This window comes from Glossina fuscipes, unplaced genomic scaffold (genome assembly GCF_014805625.2).
Source record: "Glossina fuscipes isolate IAEA_lab_2018 unplaced genomic scaffold, Yale_Gfus_2 3, whole genome shotgun sequence".
Taxonomy (NCBI): domain Eukaryota; kingdom Metazoa; phylum Arthropoda; class Insecta; order Diptera; family Glossinidae; genus Glossina; species Glossina fuscipes.
The window spans coordinates 5,683,538-5,710,690 of NW_023998417.1; the positions used below are offsets into that span (position 1 = coordinate 5,683,538).

General features: G+C 30.5%; 1 protein-coding gene across 2 annotated transcripts in view; it reads right to left on the reverse strand.

Annotated features, from left to right (window-relative positions):
• The window catches only part of LOC119635119 (elongation of very long chain fatty acids protein-like), a 79,591-nt gene that overhangs the window by 10,738 nt on the left and 41,700 nt on the right, over positions 1 to 27,153 (reverse strand). Inside the window, exons 1-5 of one of the 2 annotated variants that reach the window (XM_038029709.1) lie at positions 17,121 to 17,496; positions 9,242 to 9,432; positions 7,905 to 7,985; positions 2,255 to 2,417; positions 1,973 to 2,109 (exon numbers count right to left, since the gene is read on the reverse strand). In XM_038029709.1, coding sequence (XP_037885637.1) covers positions 1,973 to 2,109; positions 2,255 to 2,417; positions 7,905 to 7,985; positions 9,242 to 9,432; positions 17,121 to 17,268 — 720 coding nt within the window. In that variant the 5' untranslated portion in view covers positions 17,269 to 17,496. Of the gene's footprint in view, positions 1 to 1,972; positions 2,110 to 2,254; positions 2,418 to 7,904; positions 7,986 to 9,241; positions 9,433 to 17,120; positions 17,497 to 27,153 lie in introns of those variants that run through there. The other variant, XM_038029710.1, reaches the window with a different exon arrangement.

Consider the following 27,153-nt stretch of genomic DNA (forward strand, 5'->3'; position numbering starts at 1 on the left):
GATAATACACCAAAAATTACATCTTTTATAGAAAGGATTATGTGACGCGGTGTTCAAAAAATTGACCCATTTGATCCAAATTTTTCACATCCAGAATGACGAAACACTGTTGTGTTACAGTCTTACTATCGATTTTTGTGCCCAACGTTTGAAAATTATAATATTTTGTCGTCAAATAAAATAGGGGAATATATGGGAAGTTCTCCGAAACATTTTCAATAGCGTTCTGTAGGATGCAGGTGATAATAGACGAGCATCAAACGGACAGACAGACAGACAGACAGGCAGATAGACAAGCTTCTCCGAGTTGATCAGTATAATAAAAGGTACGCCTGTCTTAAGTCCTTCTGGGTACTATATAGCTATGCACAAGTTCAATATATACCACAAATGGTGTAGGGCATAAAGACACGATTTCAAAGTATTGCTCTCAATACTCTGCGAAACGCATAAAAAAAGAAACTTTTATTATTGAGGTATTAATATGATTTGTTGGTATTTTCCGAGTTGCAAAAAATGGAACCCAAAACAGTCGTAATTCTTCTTCTTCCAGTTTCATAGATTAATTAGTTTTTCTAATATAAAAATCAAAAAATTTTAAAATTTTTCTTTATGAACAGCTTTTAAGCGCCTATTGTTCTAACACCTAAATAAGTAATAGAATGACTTTTTATGCCCATCCCACTTGCATGCCCAGAATGTGTTTATAATATTACTACATGAGAGATATGTTTATCAATATTTTAGAGTGCTTGGTTAGTGTCTTTTGCAAAGTGATTCAAGTTGATCGAGAGAAATTTTTCAAAGAATACAAAACGGAAAAAGAAAAATATAGAGAAGAAGCTTACAATGGATACTTGAGGGTGTAATTCATCTTTTGCTGTGCATGCATATGTACTAAGGTTTTGCATGACAGTTTAATTGATAGACATGTAAAAGGTTTCTGGTACATAGTGTAAAATGTTTGCGAACCATGCATGATTGATGTATACATTTAATGTGTAATAATTCATTGAAAAGAATTATGGCATTTAAAGGACAAATTAAGAGATAACGTTAAAATTTATGAAATGCCTTCCTATATCTACCTATACATATATATATAGGTATATTATTTATATGGATTGGTTAAAAATTTAAGCAATTATATACATATGCAGTTGCCTAAAATATATTGAGCCGAGAAAAAGCAACAACATTAGAAGATTTAATATTTTTTGGAATTTTTCTATACGAATATGTAATTGTATATGTGTTAATGAGATATACATACAATATGCGAATGTCTGCTTATATGAAAGCATGCTTGACTTGCCGTAAGCAATGCCATAATAACTCACGCGACAAAACAAGTAATCGCACGAGAGCTTCTTGCCAATACAGTGCAAAACTGAAAGCGCAATATTCAACTCAAGTACGCTAATGAATATGAATATCAAAACGTTGGCTTTGTGCAGTTTTGCTTTAGACAAGCTTTTTATTTTTGTTTCTTTTTGTGTTGTTGTTGTTGTTGTTGTTGTTGTTTTTTTTTTTTTGATATGCAACAAGTAAAATGTATTTTGTTCAATATCTATGTCTTGAGCTAAAGTGTTGCAAATGTTGTCGATGTGTATGCATATGTATATGTGGGTATATATATATATATATATATATATATATATATGTGTTTAGACCGCAACTGTTGCAAGCAGCAATACGACAAACAGACATTTAGAATTACTCAATATCGTAAAATATTTGTAGAAAAATTATCAACTTTTGAAATGGAAAAGTTGAAAAGCAAGAGTTACTTGGTTAGTTACTATTAAGTTAACCAACTAACACAGCCACCAATATAATAAATAAATTCCATGAATTTCTTTGTAATGCATACTTAGCAAAGGTTAATGATTCTTATATTATTTACGTTTGTAATAATTAAGATTAGGCATCAATTTAAACAAATACATGAAATAGTTTTAGTTTTACTTACGATTTGCAATTCTGTCATATATTTTTTCCACCATAAATATTTTGCATATTCAGGACCCAAGGCCGACATCATGTAATAAAAATACATGCATACATGTACAAAATTATTTAAAATATTTGGAAATGTTGCATTGCCACCTAGAAAAAGAAAAAAAAAAAAAGGAAAGGAAAGAAAGGAAATGAAAAATTTCCATCAATTAATATGCATTGATAAGTTAAATATGATGCGTCGTTGACGCTATCCTGCTATTGTTACGTTATATGTTTTTAATACAACACTCACCGGCTATGAATTTAACTAAGACCCATGTCTCTAATGGTGTCAATGAATGATGATAAACATGCAGCCAAGTGATTTGTGAAGTTTTCTTACGCAGCACAAAGAATACCGTGTCGACGAATTCGGTTAATTTTGAAATATAGTAAACATAACATAGATTTAACATCTAAAAGTAAAGAATGAAAAATTATTAAATAAAAAAAAAAAAAAAAGAAAACGTGTCAATATATATATATGTATATAAACATATTTCGTAATATGCAAAACATTATGAAAATTTTTGGTAAATAAAAGTTAACCGCAACTTTTACAAATATTAAGATCTTGTGCGAGAACAAAATCTATCTTGTATTATTATTTAACAGCTAATATTAAACCACAAAATATTATTAACATTAAAGAATATTTGTTATGCTAATGTTTGCCATTTGTTCGTTGGATTTTTCCGTTACTGAAAGTTGCTTCATAATGGCTAAGTTATATTTACTTTACTTAGTTTAGGTTATGATAAGTGTTGTTGTTTCTGAAGTCTTTGTTAAGCAAAAAAAAAAAAAAAAAGAAAAAAAAATAGACAAATAATATCAATTTTAATAACATACGCATGTATGCATGTATGTATATGTGCATTAATTTTGAACTATAATTATTGTTATTATTGTTGTTCGATTAGTTAAAGTAAATAACTTTGTCCTTCAAAGCAATTCACGTCATAACGTATTGTGAAAACTTCTTCATATATATTTTTAAATGTAAAGTGCACTATAAACAATTAAAAGCAAATTAAAAGATCTATAAAAATACAAATATTAAAAATTAAATTGCCTACAACTTAGGGCAGAATGAAGAGAACTTAATAATAATATTGTTAATGTTAAAGTTAAAGTTCAATATTTAACCAATTTTATAAGGTAATTTTTATGTAACATTTGTATATAATAATATAATTATTTTACGGAAAATTATAATAATTACATGTAAGTAAGATTGATTTATAAGCTAAATATAACAAATTTTTAATTGCATTGATTAAGCAGCATTGGGAAGGGGAAAAACTATCTCAAACTTGCGTAAATTGCATTTGAAGGTAAAATAGTTTAGGAAAATTTTTTTGAAAAAATTTACTTTCGTGCTGGAAAACTTACAACAACAAATGCCAATTAAATGGGACTATGACAGAATTGCAGAATTATAAGATTCTATTCGACAACTTGGCTGAATTAAGGCAATTATTTAGGCAAAGAAATCTCCGTGATTCACATAAGTTTCGTAAGATGTCAATAGGCGCAGTGTTGTCTAGCTAGCTCGAACGTAATTTTCAATGCGTCAACATGCAGCATTCAATGTGTATATATATATGGGGTTGGCAACTAAGTAATTGCCGAAGTCTTTTAAAATACCAAAGATTATGACAAGAAGTGTATATATATAGTGAAGGGAAAGCGTAGTAGCAGAATAAGTAAAATTCGGCTAAAAAGCATTAAAGTGAAAAACGAAAAAACTAATGCATTATTAGGTGGGAGTAGGTGCTTTTTTCCATTTTGATAGAAATTGGAAATTGTGGATATTTTAAATGTGCATCTATAACGGCTTTTCTGAGTGCTGGCCAAATGATTCACCAACGAGATGGGTTCTTAGTTTCTTTTGCATCATAGGTGTGTTCTTTAACCGATTGCTTCCATTTTTATTACCAATCTGTGTGCAAGGAGAAAGGCGATATTTGAAATTTTGCGGCTGTCCGAACGTTTACCGCAGACGTAGTCAGAGAGACGGAAAGACGGATCGATTCAAAATTTGATGCTGATCACAAATCACAATACACATACTTTATGGGGTCTACGGAGCTTACTTATGGGTGCTGCAAACGTCTTTACATCGAAATCAAAAAATCATATCGTATTTTGCACTAGATGGTCAAGCGGTAGACGTATTACATCAGGCCACCGCATTATCGGATAAATTAAATTCAATTGCACTAAAATCAAGTTATGTCTTACTCAGGTAAAAGGGCTTCAATTAAACGGAAAGTAAATGTGAAACGGCACCATTACCCTACGTATGTTCTCATATGTCACTTATACGTTTTGACGTCTTGTTCAGCAATATTGTAGAAAGGAGATCTTAACTTCAAAAAGTTTACTTAATATACAAATGTATAAGAATTTGTAATTTTATGCAATTAAAGGGAGTTTTGTTGTTGTTGGGAAATCATTCACCCTTTATAATAATTCCATTAATATGTTACTTCTATAATTGCATTATAGTTTCATTTTATTGCAAATACTTATAAATTCATAAATTGACCTAACGAACTTTAATAAATTAATTGACGAAACGGAAAGCTATATAAGTGAATTTGTTAAGTAATTCATTCAAAGGAATCTTGTAATAGGTTATTACCATTTTTTTTTTTTTTTTTATTACGTGAATTGTATAATGGATTTAACAAATAATTATATTAAATGTTTTATATAAATGAAAAATTTAATTAATTTTTTTTTTTTTTACTGCTTATTGTTTTTTCGATTGTTTATTAAATTTTTACTTATGATAGGATTTTATTTTGAACTAATGCTTATAAAAATTATTTGATTAAGTGATGTGTTTGCATTTCAGAATGACTTGAAGACGAATTCCGCAGTGTTATACGCTTTTTAAAGGATTATAACCATAGTGAGTCTATAAAAATGAATATTTACATGAGACAAACAACTTATTAGAGCCTGTAAACGATCTAGAAAACTGCAGTGTTCCTGAATGAGAATATTCTAACTTTTTCAGATATTTTTTGCTATCTTTTTGCTAGGATTGAAATGTCATATAAATTTATTCTAATCTTAGCTACATTTTCAATCGTCTTCTTCTCCGCTGAATGATTGCTGGTTAGTTGCATTAGTCTGTCCGCCCACTAAGTCCGCCTTCCTCACTGTTTACCTTCGTCATGCTATTTTTTGTCTTGCATTTCTAGTAGACCCTCTCAATGTCTGTCCGCATGTCCGCTCATTACTCTATCATTATATTCACGCGCTTAGATCTGCCCGTACTTTCATCAGCGGACATCGCTTGCATGATCGTTTGCATGTCAGGCTATACGATCCCAATTGTTTTGGTTTATTTATGTACCCATAAGTCTCTCTGAAAAACTTTTAATAGAACACACTTAAATGTGGCTGAGTTAAAGGAAAATAAAAGAATAAATTTGAACAAGACATCAAAACGACCCGAAGCATACCACGAATGATTAAATAATTGTGCAGAGTTTACATCGTAGAACTAAGACGATAGGTTCATTTTTGCGGCAAGGAGAATATTTACAACAGACATTACACACAGACACGCATAGATACATAGCCGGACGGACGGACAAATATGATTAAATCGCTTTAGAATTTGATGCTGATCAAAAATATATTTATTTTGGGTAGTTTGTAACGCTTCCTTCTGGGCAAACGTTTTGACAAATTTAACATACCCCTAATTTTTCGATGATCGCTATGACTCAATTTATAAAAAGCTGTTAACTACATTCATTTATTCGTCTTACAATTTACATTTACACTAACGAAATAATTTTTAATTTCATTTTATAAAAGTTTATTTAATAAAAGTGACAACACATCTCGTTAAGCCGAATGTTTGTTGAAATGTATACACATTATATGCATTAGCATTACATCGACATCGCGTGCATTGTACAATTTATAAACGTTCTACTCCGTTCGTAAAATATTTATTACATTTCATTATTGCTGAGATCTAGTGTTGAGAATTTGAATGGAATTTTATAAAATATCTCGTCAAGTTTTATTACAAATAAATCAAAAACGGTTTCATGCAACTATTCCCATAGTTTTTTATAATTTAAACTATTGAAAATTTTTTAACGATTATGATAACTGTTAAGGAGCGGAAGTTCTTTCAATTTCAAATGATTTTCTCATGCTTCGCAAGGCATAGACTATTGGTACGAAGTAAGGATACAAGTTTAATAAAATAACGGCTTATGAGGCATGGCCACGAGTCGCAAGATGGGTTGAATGTTAAGAGAGTACAGAGATCAAATTATTTTCTTTTCTTAATTTTTTTTCTTTTTTGCTACAAAATTTATTCACATCTTTGCTTGCTTCGCTTACGTTAATTGGTTGTGCCATCAACAATTTTACTCATGCATACCACATGCGCCATAACAGATTGTTTAAGATTGTTTAAGAAATAATCCCAAGGACTCTTTTCCTTCGTTTCCTTTTCACATAGTTACTTGAGCATTTTTCGGCTGCACAAAAGCAGAAGAATTAAATAAACCTAAGTATCCGGCGAAACTGTCGTTTAGCCTAAATTTTTTCTACTGGAATCGTTGCAATTGTCATTTTCTATTTCTCGAGGCTTACAACACTAGCTAATAGCAGACCAAAGAAAAATATAATATTGGATGATAGATTTTCAGTTATGGGCAAAGTTAAATATCCTTAATCCGCCTGAGTGGTCGAGCAGGCAAGAGTTTCGAGTAGCAACTCAATGATCGCGGATTCAAATCTCAAGTGCGGTAGAGTTTTTAATAAAAGCCGAAAGCCTTAGATGCTAATGCTTTAAGACTTTAGTCTTAGAAATTATTTTTTGGCTAAATTTATAATAATAACAATAATAATAAATATCCTTACATTTCTTCTCTAAAGCCTTTCATTTTTTGCCATTCAACAAAAAGTCATAGGTCAAGCTTTTCAATGGCGATAAAAGAGACCCAATATGATAAAGATAGTTGGGAACGTTAAGAGATGCAAAATAAGCAATCATTAAAATAGTGCTGCGTGCCAGTTATGTCTGACATGAAATTATTTTCATTACCCCTGCATCTCAGTTATTCGTTTATGTGTTAATTTGCATAAAGTTTCCAGCATTCTATCAATTGATTGATTGGCAAAATGTTATGAATGAAAATTGAATTAAAAAGAGAAGAAAGAAAAAAACGAAAACAAAAACAAAACAATAAATGTGAAACAAAGTAATTCGATCAACTATTGTGTAAAGTTCAATAATCCACAATGTTCATCGACAGGTATTATTATTAAAACTATTATAAAAAATGAATATCTCATCTGTCGATTGTGTTTACAAAATTATAAAATGATCGATGCATGCAAGCAAGCATTTCATTTACTAACGAATATTAACTGAAGAGAAAAAGAAGATTATTAATGAAAATATGTCTGCATATAAGTAAGTAAATCTGTTGTCATAATAAACACATGCAACCGGTTTTATTATTGTGTAATTAATTTAATATTAATATTAATATTTCGCGTAAGAGTCAGGAATGAAAAGTAAATAGTAAGAGACGGAGAAAATGAGAAAAAAAGTTTTTTTTGAAGAAAATAAACAAAAAAAAAAAAAAAAGAAGTCAAGATCAAGCCATCATATGTTACCAAGACATTGTTTCTTTTTGTGATTATGGTTTTTAAAAACAAATTTACTTTACCACTGACCTTGACAATAAAAATTAATCATTAAATGAATACAGCTAAGGGAGATCATGTAATTTTAATATCAGGTTTTTGTTTTTTTTTTTGCCTCCTATTAATAGGGGGATTTTTTTTTGTTTGTTTAATCTTTTAGTTACAAATGCGTCACATAGTTTATATATATCTATCTATTTACTTACCCGTTTTGACATGGGACCATCTGAGTAATCTACTGGTTGACATTTTAGATTATAATAATTAAGCCAACCGGCCATTAAATGCTGAAAATAATTTAAAAAAAAAAAATTAAATTGAGAATAATTGAAAATAGATGCATGAAGAAGAAGAATAGATCAATAATTGGGAAAGAAGGAGTGAAGAAGGATATCCGCCTTAAGACTACTCTGGGATACGTATGCAAATACATTAAAAAATAAACTAAAAATATATTTTATTGCTTTTAAAGAAGTTCTCGTAGTTTGGGGTATAATTAATCCAAAACTTGCTCGAATCCTTGGGCATAGCTCTCATAGATTGATTTACATATTGCGGCGAATTATTTTTTTATTGACTTAAACTATTGACTTCTTCGTTGTGCCAGCCTTGGCTTTGAAAACAGAAACAAATCAATTGAAACCAGTGTTTGAGCTTTTGTTGAAAATCCTTGCATGGTGAAGGAACAATAAATGAATCGTCTCATAATCATTCTCATTTATTTAAAACCCTTGCAAACCTCAATGAATGCAACTCTGCGACAGTATCTTGGATGAACTTATAGGAATTGTATGCCTGTGGAGAGGGTCTCGTGCATTCAGGCCGGAGCACAATTAAAATCTCTCGATCTCCTTTAAATGCTTTTAAGTATGCATAAGCCTACGGTTGTGACGTGAATTTTTTGCTGGAGTTTGTCTGCACTAACTAACAGTGATTCTACTAATCAAATGTCTTATAAGTCGGACACTTACGGCATAAATTTATGTTCAAAGAATTTCTTTAATGTCGATATCTTAGGACACTTTAAAATGATTAATAACAACTGCAGCTTTAAATGTAAGGAGTGACAGATTATTCTCGAATTCGTAGCGGTATCTTGCTTCCTACAATATGGAGCCATTATGCTCACTCTATATAATGATAGCTTCTATGCGTTTTATGCCATTTTATGAAATGACACATTCTAAAAGACTGTATGGCTCAAAGTACTGTATGACGCAAAGTACTCTGCTTATTGTAAACGCATCATTTGGCCGGTAAGAAGAATTTTTTGCATCAATTGATGAACTTTAAAATCTGATCGATTAAGCTTAGAACTATTACAAAAATTTATCTTTGCAAATTTTTAATCTGAAGATTTATCGAATACAAATAAAGATAAGCAACGTCCATGATGCGTACCTATCTTTCGCAAAATGCTTGATAGTTATTTCTGGTCTTATACACGGATTGACAAAATTGAAGCATTTCCTTCCCTTAATATATAGTGTTAATCTTAAAGATACATATGTACATATATCTATTTAATAGAACTCTTAATTACCTCATAAAACATATACGCACTTAGCGCCACCTGCAGGGCGTTATAAACAATAAGGGTGCGTTTTAATTGAAAAGGTTTACGGTTTTGCATATATAAAGGGCCCAATACAAGAATCCAGGCTAAATACATGATAACCAAAGCAACCGTGTAGAGCGGATGGTCCATTAAAGGGAAGCGGTTCGCTCTAGGATCTGAAAAAGCAAAAAGAGAAAAATTAATGAAAATGAATTATATTTTATTCGTAGTTAAGTAAAATAGATTGTAGAAAAAAAATATTAACGAGAAAACACTGAGATCTAAACTGTGTATGAACTTATTAATTTTTTTTTTTTTTATATTTTAATCTTATTATCATAATTATTAAAATTAATTTAATCAGATAAATAAATCCAAACGATTTTAACGATTGATTGGTATATCTGTAGAAAATAATGCATATAGATATATATATGTATATATGTATATATACACCTGTTGCGTGTCTATCCATATGTCTACACACCTACATATATATGTGTGTGTATACATCTACATATCTATAGACAGTTTTTTTACCAACGCACTTTCAATTATATTCAAGTAAAACCATCCCGCAACTACTTAGGATAGGCTCTTATTGATCATGTCTTCTCTCCTCGAATGAGTTTAGGTATTCGGATATTGTTTTTGTCTGCCTTCATTTCGGAGTATGTCCAATTTCTTTCAACTTTCTATATGTCTTAAAAAGATATAAACATGTCCAAGCCGGACGGACGAAAACTGTGTGCTCCACATCATCATTTTTGGTGTACCGCAGCTCGCTTGCATACGTTATCGTATCTTGTAGATTAAAACGGCAGAGATAACTCGACAAATTTCTGTGTTCTATGTACTTCTTCATGTTTCTTTCCCATCCACTGTTCCATACTTGGGAGCAAGACATCAATTCATCGTCCTTCTCAGTCGTTTTTCCATCGTGTTGCCAATCTTCGCTCTATCGGATAATTGTTTTTAATTTGCAGATATCATCATTACTTTGTTTCTTCCTCTCGTGGAAGGATTTATATCTATATATATTTACAAACGTACACATCTATTTGCCTGTATTCCTATGTACCAACGATATATAGCTATTGTATATATCTAGATATTCATATGCTCATATATCTCTAAGGCCATATATTACTATATATGTTTTTTATGAACATTACTAAGGCGCACTGTCAACTGGTGGCCCTATAAATTTTGGAAAAACATTACCATGGCCCTCTCATTTGTCTGGTTTTGCCACGAACAGTCCATCTTTTTTCCATTTTCAGTGTGGTACACCGCTTGTCTATCTTACTATGTACGTGTCTATAGATTTTCTGTATGGAGATGTACCTATTTTTTTCGCTTGATGTTGTCTTTTAGTTGGGTTTTGGACATTTCGCATGAGCCGATGTATAAAATTCAAACGCAGATGTATGGATTAAGGTTCATTGTCCTATCTTCATTTTTCGACTTTGGCAATTCGGTTAATTGATGGGCAGAGAAAACCCTTTAGCATGTATGCATCCATGCTTAAAAAGCTTCGCATTCTTATATCTATCAAAGATATATATATATATATATATATATCTACATATGTATGTATAGAGAATGATAAAAAATATTAACATCTTTTACCTAACGATAATAAGTGCGATAGTGTATAGCTTGGAATCTCACGTAATTGATTTCACAGCAAAGTGTATTCGGTCTCTATGAAAAACGTGATGTAAGAAATCGTGATGTAAAAAAATAACTAAAACAACACAAACATAACACAAGTACTAATAATTTAATGTTGATGCATTAAGCTTTTATTACGAAGATGTAAACAAATAAATAGTGAATTTTTTCTCGATATATCCGATAAATGTGGAGAACGTTCTCAGAAGACCTTGAAATAGTGGCAAGTTTTTATGCGATCTTTCTTAATAGGTTAAAAGAGGCTGATCCATATTCAAATGTCAAAGATTTATAAAAATTCGAAGCTCTTTGACATTATTGGGACTTAATACACTATATATATATATATATATATATATATATATATACGAAATTGTTCTGCTGGGAGGGGATCGAATCTGGAGAAAAGACAAAGCACAAGAAATAAAAAGGTACTGAAAATATTATATATGTTTATGCCCTACACCACCGCGAATTTGTTGTTGTTATTTCAGTAGGTACTTTTCTAATAACCAGTTGCTGCGTCCTCGAGCCAGGAATGTATTGTGCAGGTCTTTTCAGTTAAGGATTATGAAAGTTGACAACTTCTTGCCGACAAATTGTTGTTGTTATTTCGACTCCCTTCTTTATTTTGTAACTTCTTCGAACTGCATTAGCTTAAGTTACTTGTGCTTAGTCTTTTTTCCTCAATCAACCAAAAGTCTTTACAAGTTTTCTTAGTTGCTTAACGATAATTCCCACGGTGACAAGTGGAGTAAAAAACTCTTCAAACCTCTTGAAAGTCTAAGTTTAAGAAAATACGTTAGTTTCCTTCAACATTTACGCAGTTAGTTAGTTAATTATTTCACTTTACACGTTTATCAATTTTAATCTAGAAGAACACAAAGCCCCCGCAAAAGTAATTAAAAAAAAAAAAATAAATAAATAAATTGTTGCATGAAGAAAATGGTATTCAAGGCGGACGGAATTCGTATTAATTTGTTTTAAAAATATTTCTTTGTTCTATTTATAACGGCATAGTTTGCTATTTAAGTCTTTCGATTTGTGGTAAATATCTCAACCAAAGTGAAAGAATATTGCATTGTCGCATAAATATTATCGACAAATCGAAAAACAGATACTTAATGTCGTACCGAGTAAAATATAAAAATCATAATAAACTACATAAGTAATGAGAATAAATTAGTTAGTTAACCAAGAATCAAATGTTAAAATGTTAAAAAAAAAAAATAAATAAATAAATAAATAAAAAGTAATAATAATTAAAAACAAGTTATAAAAATAAAGGGAAATCCACCCATAATGTAAAATAAGAAGTAAAAGAATTCTGCTTTAATTTGAACCATTTTAAATAAATGTATGGTTAATGTGCTTGTTATGCTTGTTTTTTTTAATTATTTATTTTTTTTTTTTTATCAAGGCGTCAATACATTGTTGCTGAGTATTTTTATGTTCTATTTTACGAGTAATTATGGCTAAGTGGAATGAGAAAAAATTTGAAATATTTGTCAGATGGTATTGCCGTTAATCAAAAACATTCATCTCATTCAATTTGTTTCCTATGTTTGTTGATAAATTTAAGTTTGTTTCAAATATGAAAAAAAAAAAAAAAAAAAAACAAAAAAAAACAAAAAAGTAAACAAAAATTCATTGACTTAACACTTACGTAGATTTTGTAATTATAAATTTTACGATGCAGGCATAAGTTTAGTGTAAAGGTTTTCAAAAAAATTGTTTTTTTTTTTTTTTTAATTTAACACAAGTAAAAGCATTAAATTAACTGCATTTTTATTTAGGTGTCAGTAATTGTTTCATTAAATAGCGTAAATGAAAGAAAAAAAAAAAAATTCCAAAAATTATTGCTTCACATAGAGATCCATTAAGCTTATAATATATATATATATACATATATATATATATATTTATATAGAATATTGCAGTCAAGGTCATTGTCATTATTCGCATAAATAGTTTTGCATGTTTAGTAGCAGCTAATGTTAGTCAGCAACTCTGTCAAAGAAGACTCATATAATTCACATAACACATTTATTAGTTGTACTGCAAATATTACAAGTATAATATTAAGATATAACATTAACATTATGACATTATAATATTTTTTTAATAATGATATTAAACGTAAGAAAATTTTTTCATGAGTCAGTTTTCAAAAGTTGATAAAGCATAGAAATAGGCTTTGGATGTCATGACAAGATGATCTGATTAGAAAATCAATTTAGATTCCAACCAATCTGTTCTACTTGTCTAACTGTAAACAATGAAAATTTTTTTTTTTTTAAATTTTTAAATTAAGAAAAACTAAAAAAGGGCTACGCTAGGAGCTAAAAGAGGGATTTGTAAGTTTCTTGCCTAGCAAAGGCACGGGTAACTAATTTTATGGTAGAAGGAAGTTTTGGGCGGTCCTATAAAGTTCTTGCTCACAGACAAATTCTCAATCGATCTATGTATGTCAGTCCAACCGTCCATGTGTTATAAAAATTCGTTCGGCCGGTCAGAAAATAAAGAGGTCAATTTCAAAGTTCGCAAAAGCACTCTAAGCTCTTGCAGAATTTAATGGTATCCAAAATTGGTCAAATTAGTCAAAGTACCTATAGTAACCCAGGCCTAACCTAAGCAAAGATCATCATTGTTTTTTAAAAGAAAGAAATCGGTTTTTTCTTTTCGTACATTACCGGTGTAAGCATGTAAGAATACGACTAGGTCCAACCAATATTCATAGAGTATCGAAATTTCATTATTATTTAATTTTTAAAAAAACTTATCGGTATAAAATATTCGACCACAGCCAGTCATAAATTTTTTAAAATGTTTGAATTGCTTTTAGTCACATTCACTTGCTTATCTTCGCATCTTGCTCTATAAAGACGCAAGTGATAGTTTCCGAAAACTATGGGTGCAATTTGATGAACGTAATGACCTTTTAAATCACTGACTAATTTCATAGGATCTCTTTTAAATTATAAAGACATATATAGGTTTTTTTCTTTTCAGTTACGAATCCGAAGGACGGAGTAGACTTGTAACCACTTTGTCATTATTACACAATTGTCTTTGCAGCTGAAACTTTGTGAAATGTGCGTATGTCTTCGATTCTGTCTAAGGGGTTTTGCCTTTACAACCGGTTGTATTGTTTGTATGCATCACTTGTTTGTTTGTCCGTTCATTATTATTTCCGTCTCTTTAAGTGTTTGCTGTTTGCCGTACATTCGCTCGTTTACTCATTCGTTTGTTTGTAAGTTCTTTCGTTAGCCCATCCAACTTTCTGCATGCCTGGCATACTCCATTTATGGTCATTCAACTATCTACCCATCTTTGGCTTTGTGCTTTTAAATCCGTCCGTTCGTACATTTGTTTCTTTTTTTACATACGCTTATCTGTTGCAACATCCTTTTGTTTACACATTACTTTCTAGGCGCTGAAATACATTTAAAAAAATTGAAACAATAAAACAAGTAGTGGGATAAGGCCCATCATTAAATATTTTACACCACTTCGTTTAATGCAATGATTAATGAAAGGATTTTTCAAGATACGGCTTTATATGGGGGTGGGTCAAAAATGTGATTCGATCCGAAGCATTTTGCAAAAAGCATGCGTCCTTGGTCCAAAAATTTCAATTTAACAATTTGCTCAAATTTGTAGGTTGAACACGAAAAAAAATAAAACCGTCCGACAGACGGACAAATAAACTGGCGAAAGCTGGATCTCCTGGGTTTTACATACGTGCGCATAACATACGTGCGCGTTAACATAACTTGGCACCACAGATGGCTTGTAGGATATAAAAATGAATTTCAATATAATTTCACTTATTATATTTGAATTTTATAAATGATATCGTTTTCGATCGCAAATATTCTTTGTCAAATTAATGTGTTTTACTTGAAGGCTTGAATAAAGCTTTGAGTTAATATATAGATTTACATATTAGAGTCGCACGATTAACTTGACTACACAAAAATTCAAAATAAAAAGTACCGGGAATAAGTTAATTAAATAATAGCTCATGCGATAGGAAATTAATTTGATTATGTAAATGGTCCTTTAACAACAACAACAACAACAACAAAAATCAATCATTTCTTCTAAAACGCCGCAATTGCTTTAAGCGTTTAGTCGAAAAGAACGCTATTGATCGCGAGCAGTTTTGCGTGACTAATTCCTTATACTTTTTGATTAGTCCTTATTAAGCTATTGCATGCTTTATTCTAGTCAGTGTGAAATGTTTATAATACGCGTCTTAAGCGACTGACAATTTAATTAAAATTTATCACAATTCAAAGCTTAACTCGACGTTGAATACGTCATGTGAATAATTCTTTTTTTTTTTATTATTTTTTTCTTCTAATATATTATACGAATTTAAAAGATTTTGTATTTTTACAAAAATATTTCAGAATAGTTTCCTTTTAAAGCGCTATAAACTATTTGAACTTGTTCTAAGCTTTGATGAAAAGTTTTTTTTTTTTTATTTATTTTGTTTATTTATTTATTATTTTATGTCTGTTAATTTACTGCGATTCATTTTTTATTGTCACAACAACAAAAATATTCATTAATAATTTTCTAACGCCTTAACCTGATTAAAGCGGGAGTGATTATATAGTGATATTTATTCAAATGTAAATGAAACTGAATATCTTTTTAGAGTTAATCCGGTTGACAGTGATTCCCCAAATAGTGGAAAAATGCAAACAATAATAATAGGGACTTGAAATTCTTATTATTGGAAGCTCTATGTAGATAAACATATTTGACAAATCGTCCATCAAACGCTTTCTTGAAGTTTTTGGTCGATTCAAGCATCACATAATTAAGATTTAGTTGTGGTGTCTTTGTTGGTTTGGAATACTCATGCAAGTAAGTATGGAAAAAAAATATATAGATAGATCTACTGTAGATTTGTTGATTTGTGTATTTCCCAAACTAAAAACTTAAGATCAAATTTTTGAACTACGGCAAGAGAGAAAAGCGCTCACCATCTTTCTTTTTAAAGCGCGAAAATCCCCTGACGTATATAGAGTTTTTGCTATATATAGCGTTCACGAAAATCTTTTCCTCCACTCGCACTTCCTACTCAATGGTCCCCATACTAAAAGTTCATATCAGTTATAGTACGATTTTAAAGATAATAAATAACGGAATAGAAACGCGGTTCTAATTGTGGATTTCTGAAATTCTGAAAATTCTATATGATAGTAGCATTCAGGTAAACATTTTTATCGTCTAAGTTAGTTTGTGAAATATAAATATATATATATATAAAGATTTAGCTTAATGTATGTTAGAGATATTAATTTTATTTTTTTTTTTTTTTGCCAATCTCAGAAATGGTGGTAGGCAAGCCAAGCCCATTTTCAAAATTGATCTTTCGCTTTCAGCTAAAGTTTTTCGCTAAGTTTGAGCGTTCGAAGTGACTGCATATCGTTCGAAAAGGGCAAAGGCAAGTAACTGTTGGTTACATAAGTTACACGACCCGTAGACAAATGCGACAGACGGATGGATAGATGGACCTGCAGACAGAGTAGGAAACGGTTGGACAGAAACGACTGACCGTGTGGACGGGAAGAGGAATGGGCAAATAAACGAACGGATAGATGATGCTCTCATCCATTATATCTACAAGACCTCTGTAACCATGTAAGCAGAGTTTACTGCCGTTGGAGATGGAATACCTCTCCTTAGAATAAAATATAAGCAAGCTTTGTTGTACGAGGAGTAGCTCTATTTAAAAGCGACGTAATTTGTTTATCAAGTTCCTATCTCAGTCTTGTACGAGGAGTAGCTTTCCTCCTCTACTTAGGAACGATGTACTTTCTGTATCAAGTTTGCGATTGGGTTCTTATAGCAATGAAAGAAGGCAAGTGGACAGATGGACACGCCACGGATGATTAGCTCTTTGTGATATAAAAGAAAAAGCGGTCCTGTACTCATTCGAATCGATAGGTATAAAAATCAAAAGGTAGAGGCAACCCAAGATTTTTTATTGGGATGAAAAGCTTTCCTATTCAAAATTCTTCCAAAAGACAATTTTGTTTTTCTAATAGAGTCGCATTGCACAAGAGTTCCATTTTCTTTTCAATTGTCTAATTTATTAGACTTACGCCTTTGTCGTTAAGCTCAATATTTCTTAGGTTAGGTGAAAAGTTATTTTACATTCACTTACCGCCATATTCATCCTCTATAAAGTAGTAATAACGTTGTATTAATCCTGTGAAATTCCTGCTTATAAAGTGCACTTTAAATTCATCTATAGCCAAATAAGCTAACTCTGTCGCAATATCAAAACCTGACGTTGTATTATGGTAATTCATGTTGTAATAATTTTATGAATATATACACATAGATGAATATGAACAGGTAGGTAGGTAGGTAGGTAGGTAGGTATATATTACAAATTTTAATATTTGTAAACCACACAATTTATTAATTTTCATTTATATTCAAACTTAAGAGCTTACGCTAACGATGCGATTTAATTTAAAAGGAACTTTTCAATTGAAAAAGAAACACAAAAAAATAAATAAAATTTAAAAAAAATTGTATATATCATCAGTAATCGGATTATTGTTTTTTTTTTATTTTTTGGCTTCAACTTAGTTATTTTATTATATTATTTACTTAGTTGTAATAATTTTTTTTTAATTTTAAGTTTTCATATTTTTTTATTATTATATTTTTTCATATTTTCATAATTCCTTTTGTTTAAAATGTACTTAAAAAAAAAAAAAAAAAAAAAAAACACTATAAACTTAATTTCACATGTACGTCTGTGTCCTATATTTAATGTATATTAGTAACGTTTTAGAAAAAATTAAATGATTTATTTTTGTATTTTTGTTATTTTGTATTTTTGTATTTTTTTTTTGTTTTTTAAACTAAACCGTACTGTATGAAATTTTATGCTCAACTGATTCCTGAACTTCTCAAGCTGCATAAAATATAAAATAAGTTTTCAATCTACACCAAAGACACACACGCACACACACACACACACACACGCATGCAGCCATTCATTCGATCAGCGCTTATACCTATGCAAACACTAAGTTACTATAAAGAAATTAAATCAAAAATGGTTGTTGTTTAGGGTTTATCGGTTATATATCGTTACATGCATATGTATAAGTGAGATAGTGGCTAAAATGACAACAATCTTCTGTGTTCGATAACACATACACAACGGAACAATGTTATTGACTTTAATTGTAAACAATGACGTATTAAGTTAAGCTTAATTTTTACTAAGCTTTAACTAACAACAAACACAAGCACACGAACTCAGTTTTTAAAAGAAGTTCTTTACAAGTAATAGAAGAAAAGCACAAAATTGAAAAATTTTATGCCATAGTTAGTGAATTCGTGAAACAGCTTTTAATTCTTTATTTTGATAATAAAGCTATTTATGATACTGCAGTCGCTAACCTAGACGGTCACAGAAACACTTAACGGATTCAAAACAATAGATTATGGTCTTGGGAAAAATGTGAAAAGAGAAACTTTTCTTATTATCAGTCAAAGATTTAAAGGACATAACAGAAAATCGTTGCTGCAAATGTCAGTAAGTCAAAGTTATGATTGTCCCCAAATATAAACAAATAACACACTCTAAGTAGGCTTTTAAAAAATAAATAAAAACATAATAGTCGGGTAAGGCCTATTCATTATGAATACTTTTCATCCTCAGGCCAAAACATCCAAGTGTAACACATTTCGTTAAAACATTTCAGAAATTATGATTTGATTAGAAAGCCGGACCGACAGACAGACAGACAAGCAGGCAGATGGACAAACAAGCTTAAGTTGATGCAGAAAACGTTTTCGGACGTAATATTTGAGTCTATCTTAAGCCCATCTTGATTTTACATACATTCATATAGGCTTAGTATACCACGACCGCACCTGTCGCGAAGTATAATTAGTATCTTGGCATTCTAAATGTGGATATGTAAAGTTTCATTGGAATGGCAGCACTTTCCATGTGAAAGTTTTATTAGGGAAAATCAAATTTTTATGGCATCTAGTATGGAATATAGATTTTCTATATAAATTTGGAGTACATGGATCGCATTTTCATATCCTCTACCTATATAACAATTGCCACGGGAAGTAAGCTTTTCTATGGCAATAAAATGTCAAATGTTTGGTGCGTAGCGATGAAAATAATCAAAGAATTGTATTAGTAGTCAATCAGTTGACTTTGCCTTACCACGATATTTCAATTTTTTCTTTTCTATATACTTTTCAGTAAGTAACGATAACAAAATTGTTAATTAATAATTATTAGCCTTAATGTGTTGTGTATATAAAAATAGGATATATATATATACAAACATACATATATATATATATATATATATATATATGTATACATGGTGGTACGAAATTGGTGACAACTTGTTTTTTTTGTATTACTGTGAAAATCTTCGTTAGAATTAATGGTTTTTCTTTTTTTGGAAGCAAAAAAAAAAAACGAGAGAGCCAGAGCGAGCTTACAATTATTGTATCGATATTTTCTTAAGCTTTCGTATAGAAGCTGCAATAAGGAAATGCATGGAAATATTTCTTGAGTACGTTTGACTTAATAATAGAGGAAATAAGACAAAGCTAAGTTAACCTTAACCCCCAATTAATGATCTTCTTCTACTTTTCCATCGCGTCAAATTCAATTAATAGGATAATTGACGTAATTTCTGTAAGTTTGTTTACAATTTTATTGTTTGCAATTACGTTAAACACTCTATTATTAAGAAACCATTTAAAATTTTCTAATTTATTAATTTTCTTACTTTTCCCTCTTGAGTATACTAAAGCCGAGTATTACGATTGGCATTACGTTTAAATAATAAATAACAGTAATAATAATAAGGAGGAAATATGCTCATATAAAAGCAATGATTTCCGTTATATTAACGGGGGCTTAAGTACATTCTTTGTGATGCAGAATTAGTACAATTAATACAATGCATAATTAATGGAAGAAAATATGATATACGGTAGTATTCTAAGAGTCTCTTGACGTCACAAACCAAAAAGTTCAACTAATTGATTGAACTTAAATGATATCGTATTTGATGGAAAAATATTTTATATGATTTTGAGTAGAATTGACGCCAAAGTCTATTATATCAAAAGATAAAGTATCGAATATTACGCTTCCTAGTGTAATAAGGGAGAGTAGCGTTTAATGTTCAAAAAGTCAAATTTTCACTTCCAAGCCAAATATACAGATGGATGGACAGATGGAATCTAACAACTATTTGAATTGGTTCAGAACTTGATGTTGATCAATAATATTAATATGATTTACAAATATTTTGAAACTTCCATCTGGCTGTTGTAAGCCTTTCAATAAAATGAGTATGCTTGAACATTCGGTGGTTATATAAATACTATACTCGCCGATTGAAAAATCTTCAAAGCTTGAGAAGTGATTTGCTTTAACTAAGCTGACATTTGACAAAGCAAATCATGTAATTTGCGTCTTTAGAAAACTGCCTTCATTTTCATGCCTTCGAATCACTCTATCTCTTCACAGACAGTACATATTTTTATATCTGCTAATGCAGGATAGACAACACTTTTCATTTTAACATACCATGTGCGACACTGAAACGGCGACGTGCCATAAGATCAATACGAGTCTCTTACGTTTCTCGATTTACACTATGTCAAGATGTCGTGGAATGCTTTCATTATGAGAGATGAGGATATGAATCAACAACACCAACGCCTGCAAAGTTGAAGCAAGGTTGAAAGAGCTGCTCGTAAGTTATCGAAAGGTCAAAGTCATGTTTCGACTATATTCTTCAATTATAATGGCCTTATGCATTTCTTCCATCAGAAGAATATTCATCCCTGCCAAAGAGTCGTGATTTTGGAGTGATAGAAACGTCAACCGATTTCGGTAAGGATCCGGATTATTAAGCGAAACTTTGGAGGAAGAAGTTTTAAAAAGAAACGTTAATACCGATTGGGAAATTTTCTTTGTTTGTGTGTACGTGTGTGTGTTAGATAACAAAAATTGAATATCATTTTATTTTTATTAGTAGAAACAAAGACTGATAGTAGTGAAGCATGACCCATTTAATTAACGATTATAAAAACTTATTAATGTTGAAAGTGAGGCAAGATTTTATCTCTTCTATCCAGCACTGTGAACGGGTAATAAAGTATTATATAATGCATCTAATTCCACAATTAATGCTTAACAGTACTTCTAAATTTATTGTAATAATATCTCGCAATAACAAAAAATCGACTTGCTCCACTTTCAAAATAAACGGCTTATTTATTTCCCATCTCTTAAGTTGCGTTTATAAGTATTTTGGGTATATTAACTAATTCAAATAAATAATTCTTTCAATGTCGTCATACGTTTAGCGTCAGTTCTTATAGTCTATTGATCTACCACCAAGAGCAGGCGTGGGCAATCGCCGGAGGACGGCGAGACCGATCGGCCTCGTTTAAAATTTCACATAATTCAATTTGTTCGCACATCACGATGCTGCAAATGGATTGTATTTGTCCTTACGTCCGGCATTGCTACATAATTTGTTTAAGTGTTTTTTGTTTCGTTCCTTACACCAATAAAGGAGTGATTTACAAAGATGGAAAATTGATGCACGATGCTGCAATTTTTAATAATAGTTGAATCTTGCTCTGCCCCCCCTCGCTGTGATATGAAGATTTAAATTTTTTTTTGGCCCGTCAATGAAATACGTTGGCTAACCCTGACATGAGCAAGATGTATCGATCGGCTTTGTAAGTTTTGTATAAAGAAATAGGATTTTTGTTGTCATAGAGCAATAAAAGGTACCAAGCTCTGCGTATGCTTTCTATTGGAAAACAGTTTCAAAATTTACTTTTAGCTGAGAAATGAAGCAATTTGCGCCCACATTTTGCCATTGCCCAAAAGCAGTCTTCACAGCATTAGGTAGGTATTTTCGTTTTGTTGAATTCACTGGACATCACGGTGCCAATAAAACGCAAATCGGTCCATTCGAATGTACTCATAATACCGTGAAATTTCGCGGCATGGACAGACGAATTATACATAATTTCATAATAATACATCAAAATTTTAATGTTTTATGCTTTTCAATTTACCTTACGGTTAACTAAGATGAAAGAGTATTCTCTGTGGGTTTTGTATTTCATGTTTAGTTGCGTAACACATGTTTAAACAATATAAAACCTAATTTAATTTATTTTAATTAGTTGTTATAATTTCGTTAATAATTAAATGTGACATTTAACAAATAGCCACGCGTGTGATCTGTTGTTGTTGGTCTTATATGTAACATAAATAAGCGGCTTTTATTTTATTATTTTTATTATTATTATATTTTTTTTTTTTTTTTTTTTTTTTGCTTTAACTAATTGTTGCATTTATTATTTATTATGTATATGCGTGAAGGCCTTAAAGTAATCTAGAGAATGTTATCATTTTAGTAAATTGATTTCGATCTTTTTCAAATTTTGATGTGCGCAAGCATGCATACTGCAAGCAGACAACGATGATTATGTATTTGTTAAACATAAAAAAAAAGGTTCATTTTCAAAGTTAAAAGAAAAAAAAAAAACCATTTTTTTTTTTTTTTAAATTAAAGCTATTAAAAACGACTTCCACTATTTAACGCGTATTTAAGTGGTTGGAGGCCAATTTGTTCTCAACCAGTACTCAGTTTTCTTTTGTGCATAAGTACACATACACGCGCACACACACACACACACATACCTGCATTCATATTCTGTTATTTCGAACCAGTTATTTAAGTTTGTAATGCGCGTTCAATCACGTAGTGAAGCGTATGTCTCCAGGCAATGATGTTCACAATTTCTTAAAGAAAACCAGATTTTTAATGTAAAATCCTTGAAATATTTTACTGTTTCTATACATATTACATTAATCGCATTACTTCGTTGGCGGCAGCCAATGCAGAAAGAAATAAAATATATATCAGAAATATATATATATATATATAGATATTACAACATTAGAGACTCTGAAATTGTGATCCGATCGAAGGTCTACTTTTTCTTGTAAATCTTCGAAGAGTGAAAACTGATCAGAGAAATAGAACAAAAGTTAATAAGAGAAAGAACATCCATAGATGCTCTTAATACCTAAGACGAAAATTGAATACGTTAGTCAGAAAAAAAAGAAGACTTTGATTCAGTCACCAGAGTTTAACGAAAATTCCTCGCTTTTATAAAACTTACAATTAATAATAATTGTGTGTAGTTGTTATAACCATTTAGCTGTGTATATCATGCTATGCATATATATATATATATATATATATATATATTTTTTTTTTTTGTTTTTATGTGTATTTACGAATGTCGGTACACCGAGTGATGTTTATTTCATTTCGCTTTTTTATCATTCAATTATAACGGACTTATTTAATCGCTCGTAAAGATATAAAAACCCTTTTTAATTGGACGAAAGTCCATGAAGTTGAACTTGAATCATTTTCTATATTTGGCTATTTTTGCTTTTTTTTATTTTTTCTTACATTTTATATTCTTACGTATGCGAGTATATTTATTTCATTGCTTAGCAATAGCAATGTGGAAAATTTGTTAACTAAAAACAATGGATTAGGTTATCCCATAAATAATAAAGCGAAAAGATAAGATTCGACAATATTGATAATTGCTTTTCTTTTTTGAAAATCATAAACTTCTTAAGAGTTTGAGACGCATTTCAACATTAAAATGAAATTTTTTGATTATTTCGTATTATGCTTCCAAAAATTTTTCACTTTACTCTTTTTGAAAGAAATATTTGACCCAAAAAAAAAAAAAAACCGAAAATTATTTGTAAATTTGGAATGACATGACAAAACATGATATCAAAATTTATCTTTGGCTGCAGTGGTATTTCATTACACCATTATGTGACTCGCGCAGTTGTACAATTCTAAAGAAACCCAGCATCTTGGGCAACAAGGACCCATTCGAAATAAAATTTCGAATAGAAAGGCGTTAAGAAACAGTTCCGCGGTATCACTTTTGATCATATCTTTACCAGCTTTAAAGTCGTACGAGTCATAAGGAAACCTTGTGTCTTGGGCAGCAAGGACCCAATCGAAATAAAATTTCGAATAGAAATGCGTTAAGGCACAAACGCTGCAGCATCATTTTTAATCATTTCTTTACGAGCTTTAAAGTCATACGAGTCATAAGGAAACCCAGCATCTTGGGCAGCAAGGACCCAATCGAAATAAAATTTCGAATAGAAATGCGTTAAGGCACAAACGCTGCAGCATCATTTTTAATCATTTCTTTACGAGCTTTAAAGTCATACGAGTCATAAGGAAACCCACCGTCTTGGGCAGCAAGGACCCAATCGAAATAAAATTTCGAAGAGAAATGCGTGCCGCAGCATGACTTTTCATCATTTCTTTACGAGCTACGAATTGAAGCACACTTGCCTTAAAAAGTACATTTTCTCTTATCTTTTAAAAGTTTCCTAGTTTTCTTTTTGTATATGTATGATTCGAAATTAAAAAAAATATATGGCCTATGTAAAACATTTTATGTTTATAGATAGCTTGTATGGATAAATAAATGAATTTAAAACATTAATAAAAGCGATAATATTGTAAATATTCGTCCGACTCCAGTAATAGGCTGAGAATCTTATTAGTTACCAAAAATTAGTTACCAAAAAGTGTAAAGATTAACCCAAAACTTTTACTTGTGTTAATCTTTGCGTATTCACTTGCCTATGGCTAAGTTCTTTCAGTAAATGTCAGGCTTTTTTGTTTTTAAGATGAAGCAATCACTGAGGAGAAGATGTCTCTAAGGGTGTCCGAAAAAGGGTAACTAAGGAAAGAGAAAGAGAGAGGGAGGTGACGGCCGCAATCTCTAATAGCTATTTACCCAATCGGCAAGTATTAGACCTTTACCGACTGACCACTCACAATAGCTACGACCAAAATAAACCCAACCTATCGAACTGGAAATTTCAGGCCGTGAACACTAACACAGGTAGTCGCGATTCCTGTCTATTCGGCTACTCATGCAGTTAATAATAATTCTTATATTAATTTTTTTTTTTTTTGCTTTTCTTCCATTTGTTCCTTATTGGTCATCCTTGAATCTTTTAAATGAACTTAAAACAAACTAAACCTCTCAGGATTTGTCTAAGGGAGTTAACGTTTCATTTTTACGATTCAAATATGGGATGACAGAGTTTGCTGCCATTGGTTGCTTTAAAAAGCCACATTGTTTACATGATTAGCTAATAATTTTAATTAAATTGTTTACTTTAATATTATTTACCACGAATGACGTAAATCTCTTAATTCGTTTCTGAACTTTAAACACTGATCGATTGAAATCAAATAAATTTTTATTTCGTTTTAATTAGATATTCTTACATACATAAGCTAATAAAGGAAATCTAAGTCGTAGTCAAGTGAAAATTTGTGGTTATAATTAACCCATTCGAGGCGGATTACACGCAGTGTGGGTAATCATATTGAATCGATTTTTTCTTTTTATTTTTGTTTAAATATGAACAATCACCCAATTGATGTTCCCTTTCCATATAATACGAGAACGGAATAGGGAAGTAACGGCCGAAGCCTTAGTGGGTATGTGACTAATCGGCAATTTCGATGCTTTCCCCTGACTGTCAAGCACTGGTCAAGGTAAGACTCATCTAAAATAAAGTGTCTTAGAGGTAGAAAAAGGTCATAAGATATGATAATAGTTTCCACATATTTCCTAATGGTCAGGGTCAAGTAAAACAAAATTTCCGCTTCTGGGGATGGTTTTCGAAAAGAAAAAAAGTCTTGAATGGGTTAAAAATAACACGCGCCTATAGTGTAAAAGTTCATATCGTTTTACTGTTTAATTATTTTATAACGACAACTCATAAAGGAATTAACCGTTTCTTGGCTACGCTATTTAACAAATAATTAATTATTTAAATAAATAAAACTATTAAAAAAAATTTCCCCTCGGATAAGTCTTTATATGTACTTTATTGAGTTTCCTCCCCTTTTTGCATTGACTTAAATGATTTCTCATATTGAAGAGATTATTGTTATGAATGGGTGGCAACATTTTAAAATCTCGACAAATTTGATTTTCCCGAAAATAGTAGTATGGCAGCAGTGTACCTGAAACCTTAAATCCGTTCCTTCGTAATCGAGGTTTTCCAATATCTTTTAGAAAGAACACATTAAAGGGGAGGTTTGTAGAGAATTATCGATAACTTAAGATAGGAGCATAATTTATTCCGTTGGAATATGTATGAAAACAGCTATAGAATATATAGAGAGAAAGCGTTCCGTCGGAATTTGTAGGAAAACTTGAATATTTTCTTATATGCACTTTAAGCAGCAAACTGTTATATGTAACTTTTTTTAGTTATTAATAAATGATTGCTGCTCGTCTTGAATAATTCCATGGAAGCATTCAATGGTTAAAAAATGCCTTACGCACCGCATGAGGTTTTTCTTGCATTCAAATTTGATACCTAGCGAGAATGATTCCGGTGATGTTGTCTTTTTTTTTTGTGTTTGTAATATATTTCCATAACAATCTTCTTATCTTTTTTTTTTTTAATACTTGAATATTTTCTTATATGCACTTTATGCAGCAAACTGTTATATGTAACTTTTTTTAAGCTTTTTTTATTAAATGTTATTAGTAACATTTTATACCGTTTCTACGATATCGCTGGATATTATATATACTGCCTAAATGTATGCCGAGCGTTCAATGTTGCAAAAAAAAAATGCAAAATCAAGTTAATGTGATTGAAATATATATGTATGTAAATCTCTTATTTTCATTTGTTTCAAATCTTTTAATATTCAAATTGTTTTTTTTTTTTTTATTTTATGAAATAGCTACAAAAATTTGAGAAAGTTTTTTTTTTTTTTTTTTTTTTTTTTTTATTCATTATACTCTCTTCATATTAAATTTATAAGTACCGAGTCCAAGTTGAAATTCAAGTTAAATAACGTTTAAGTAACTTAAGCTTAAATGCTAAAGTTTTTCTTTATTTTCTTCTTTTTTTTTTTTTTCTTTTGTTTTACTATATATATTTCTCTATATAAATTGTCTGAGAATTTGATTGTTTTCTAATTAATAAATTCTGCACGAGATGATTTCATAACTATATCTTTTTTAATGAATTTCTAGCATGTATATGATTACTGATTGGTAAT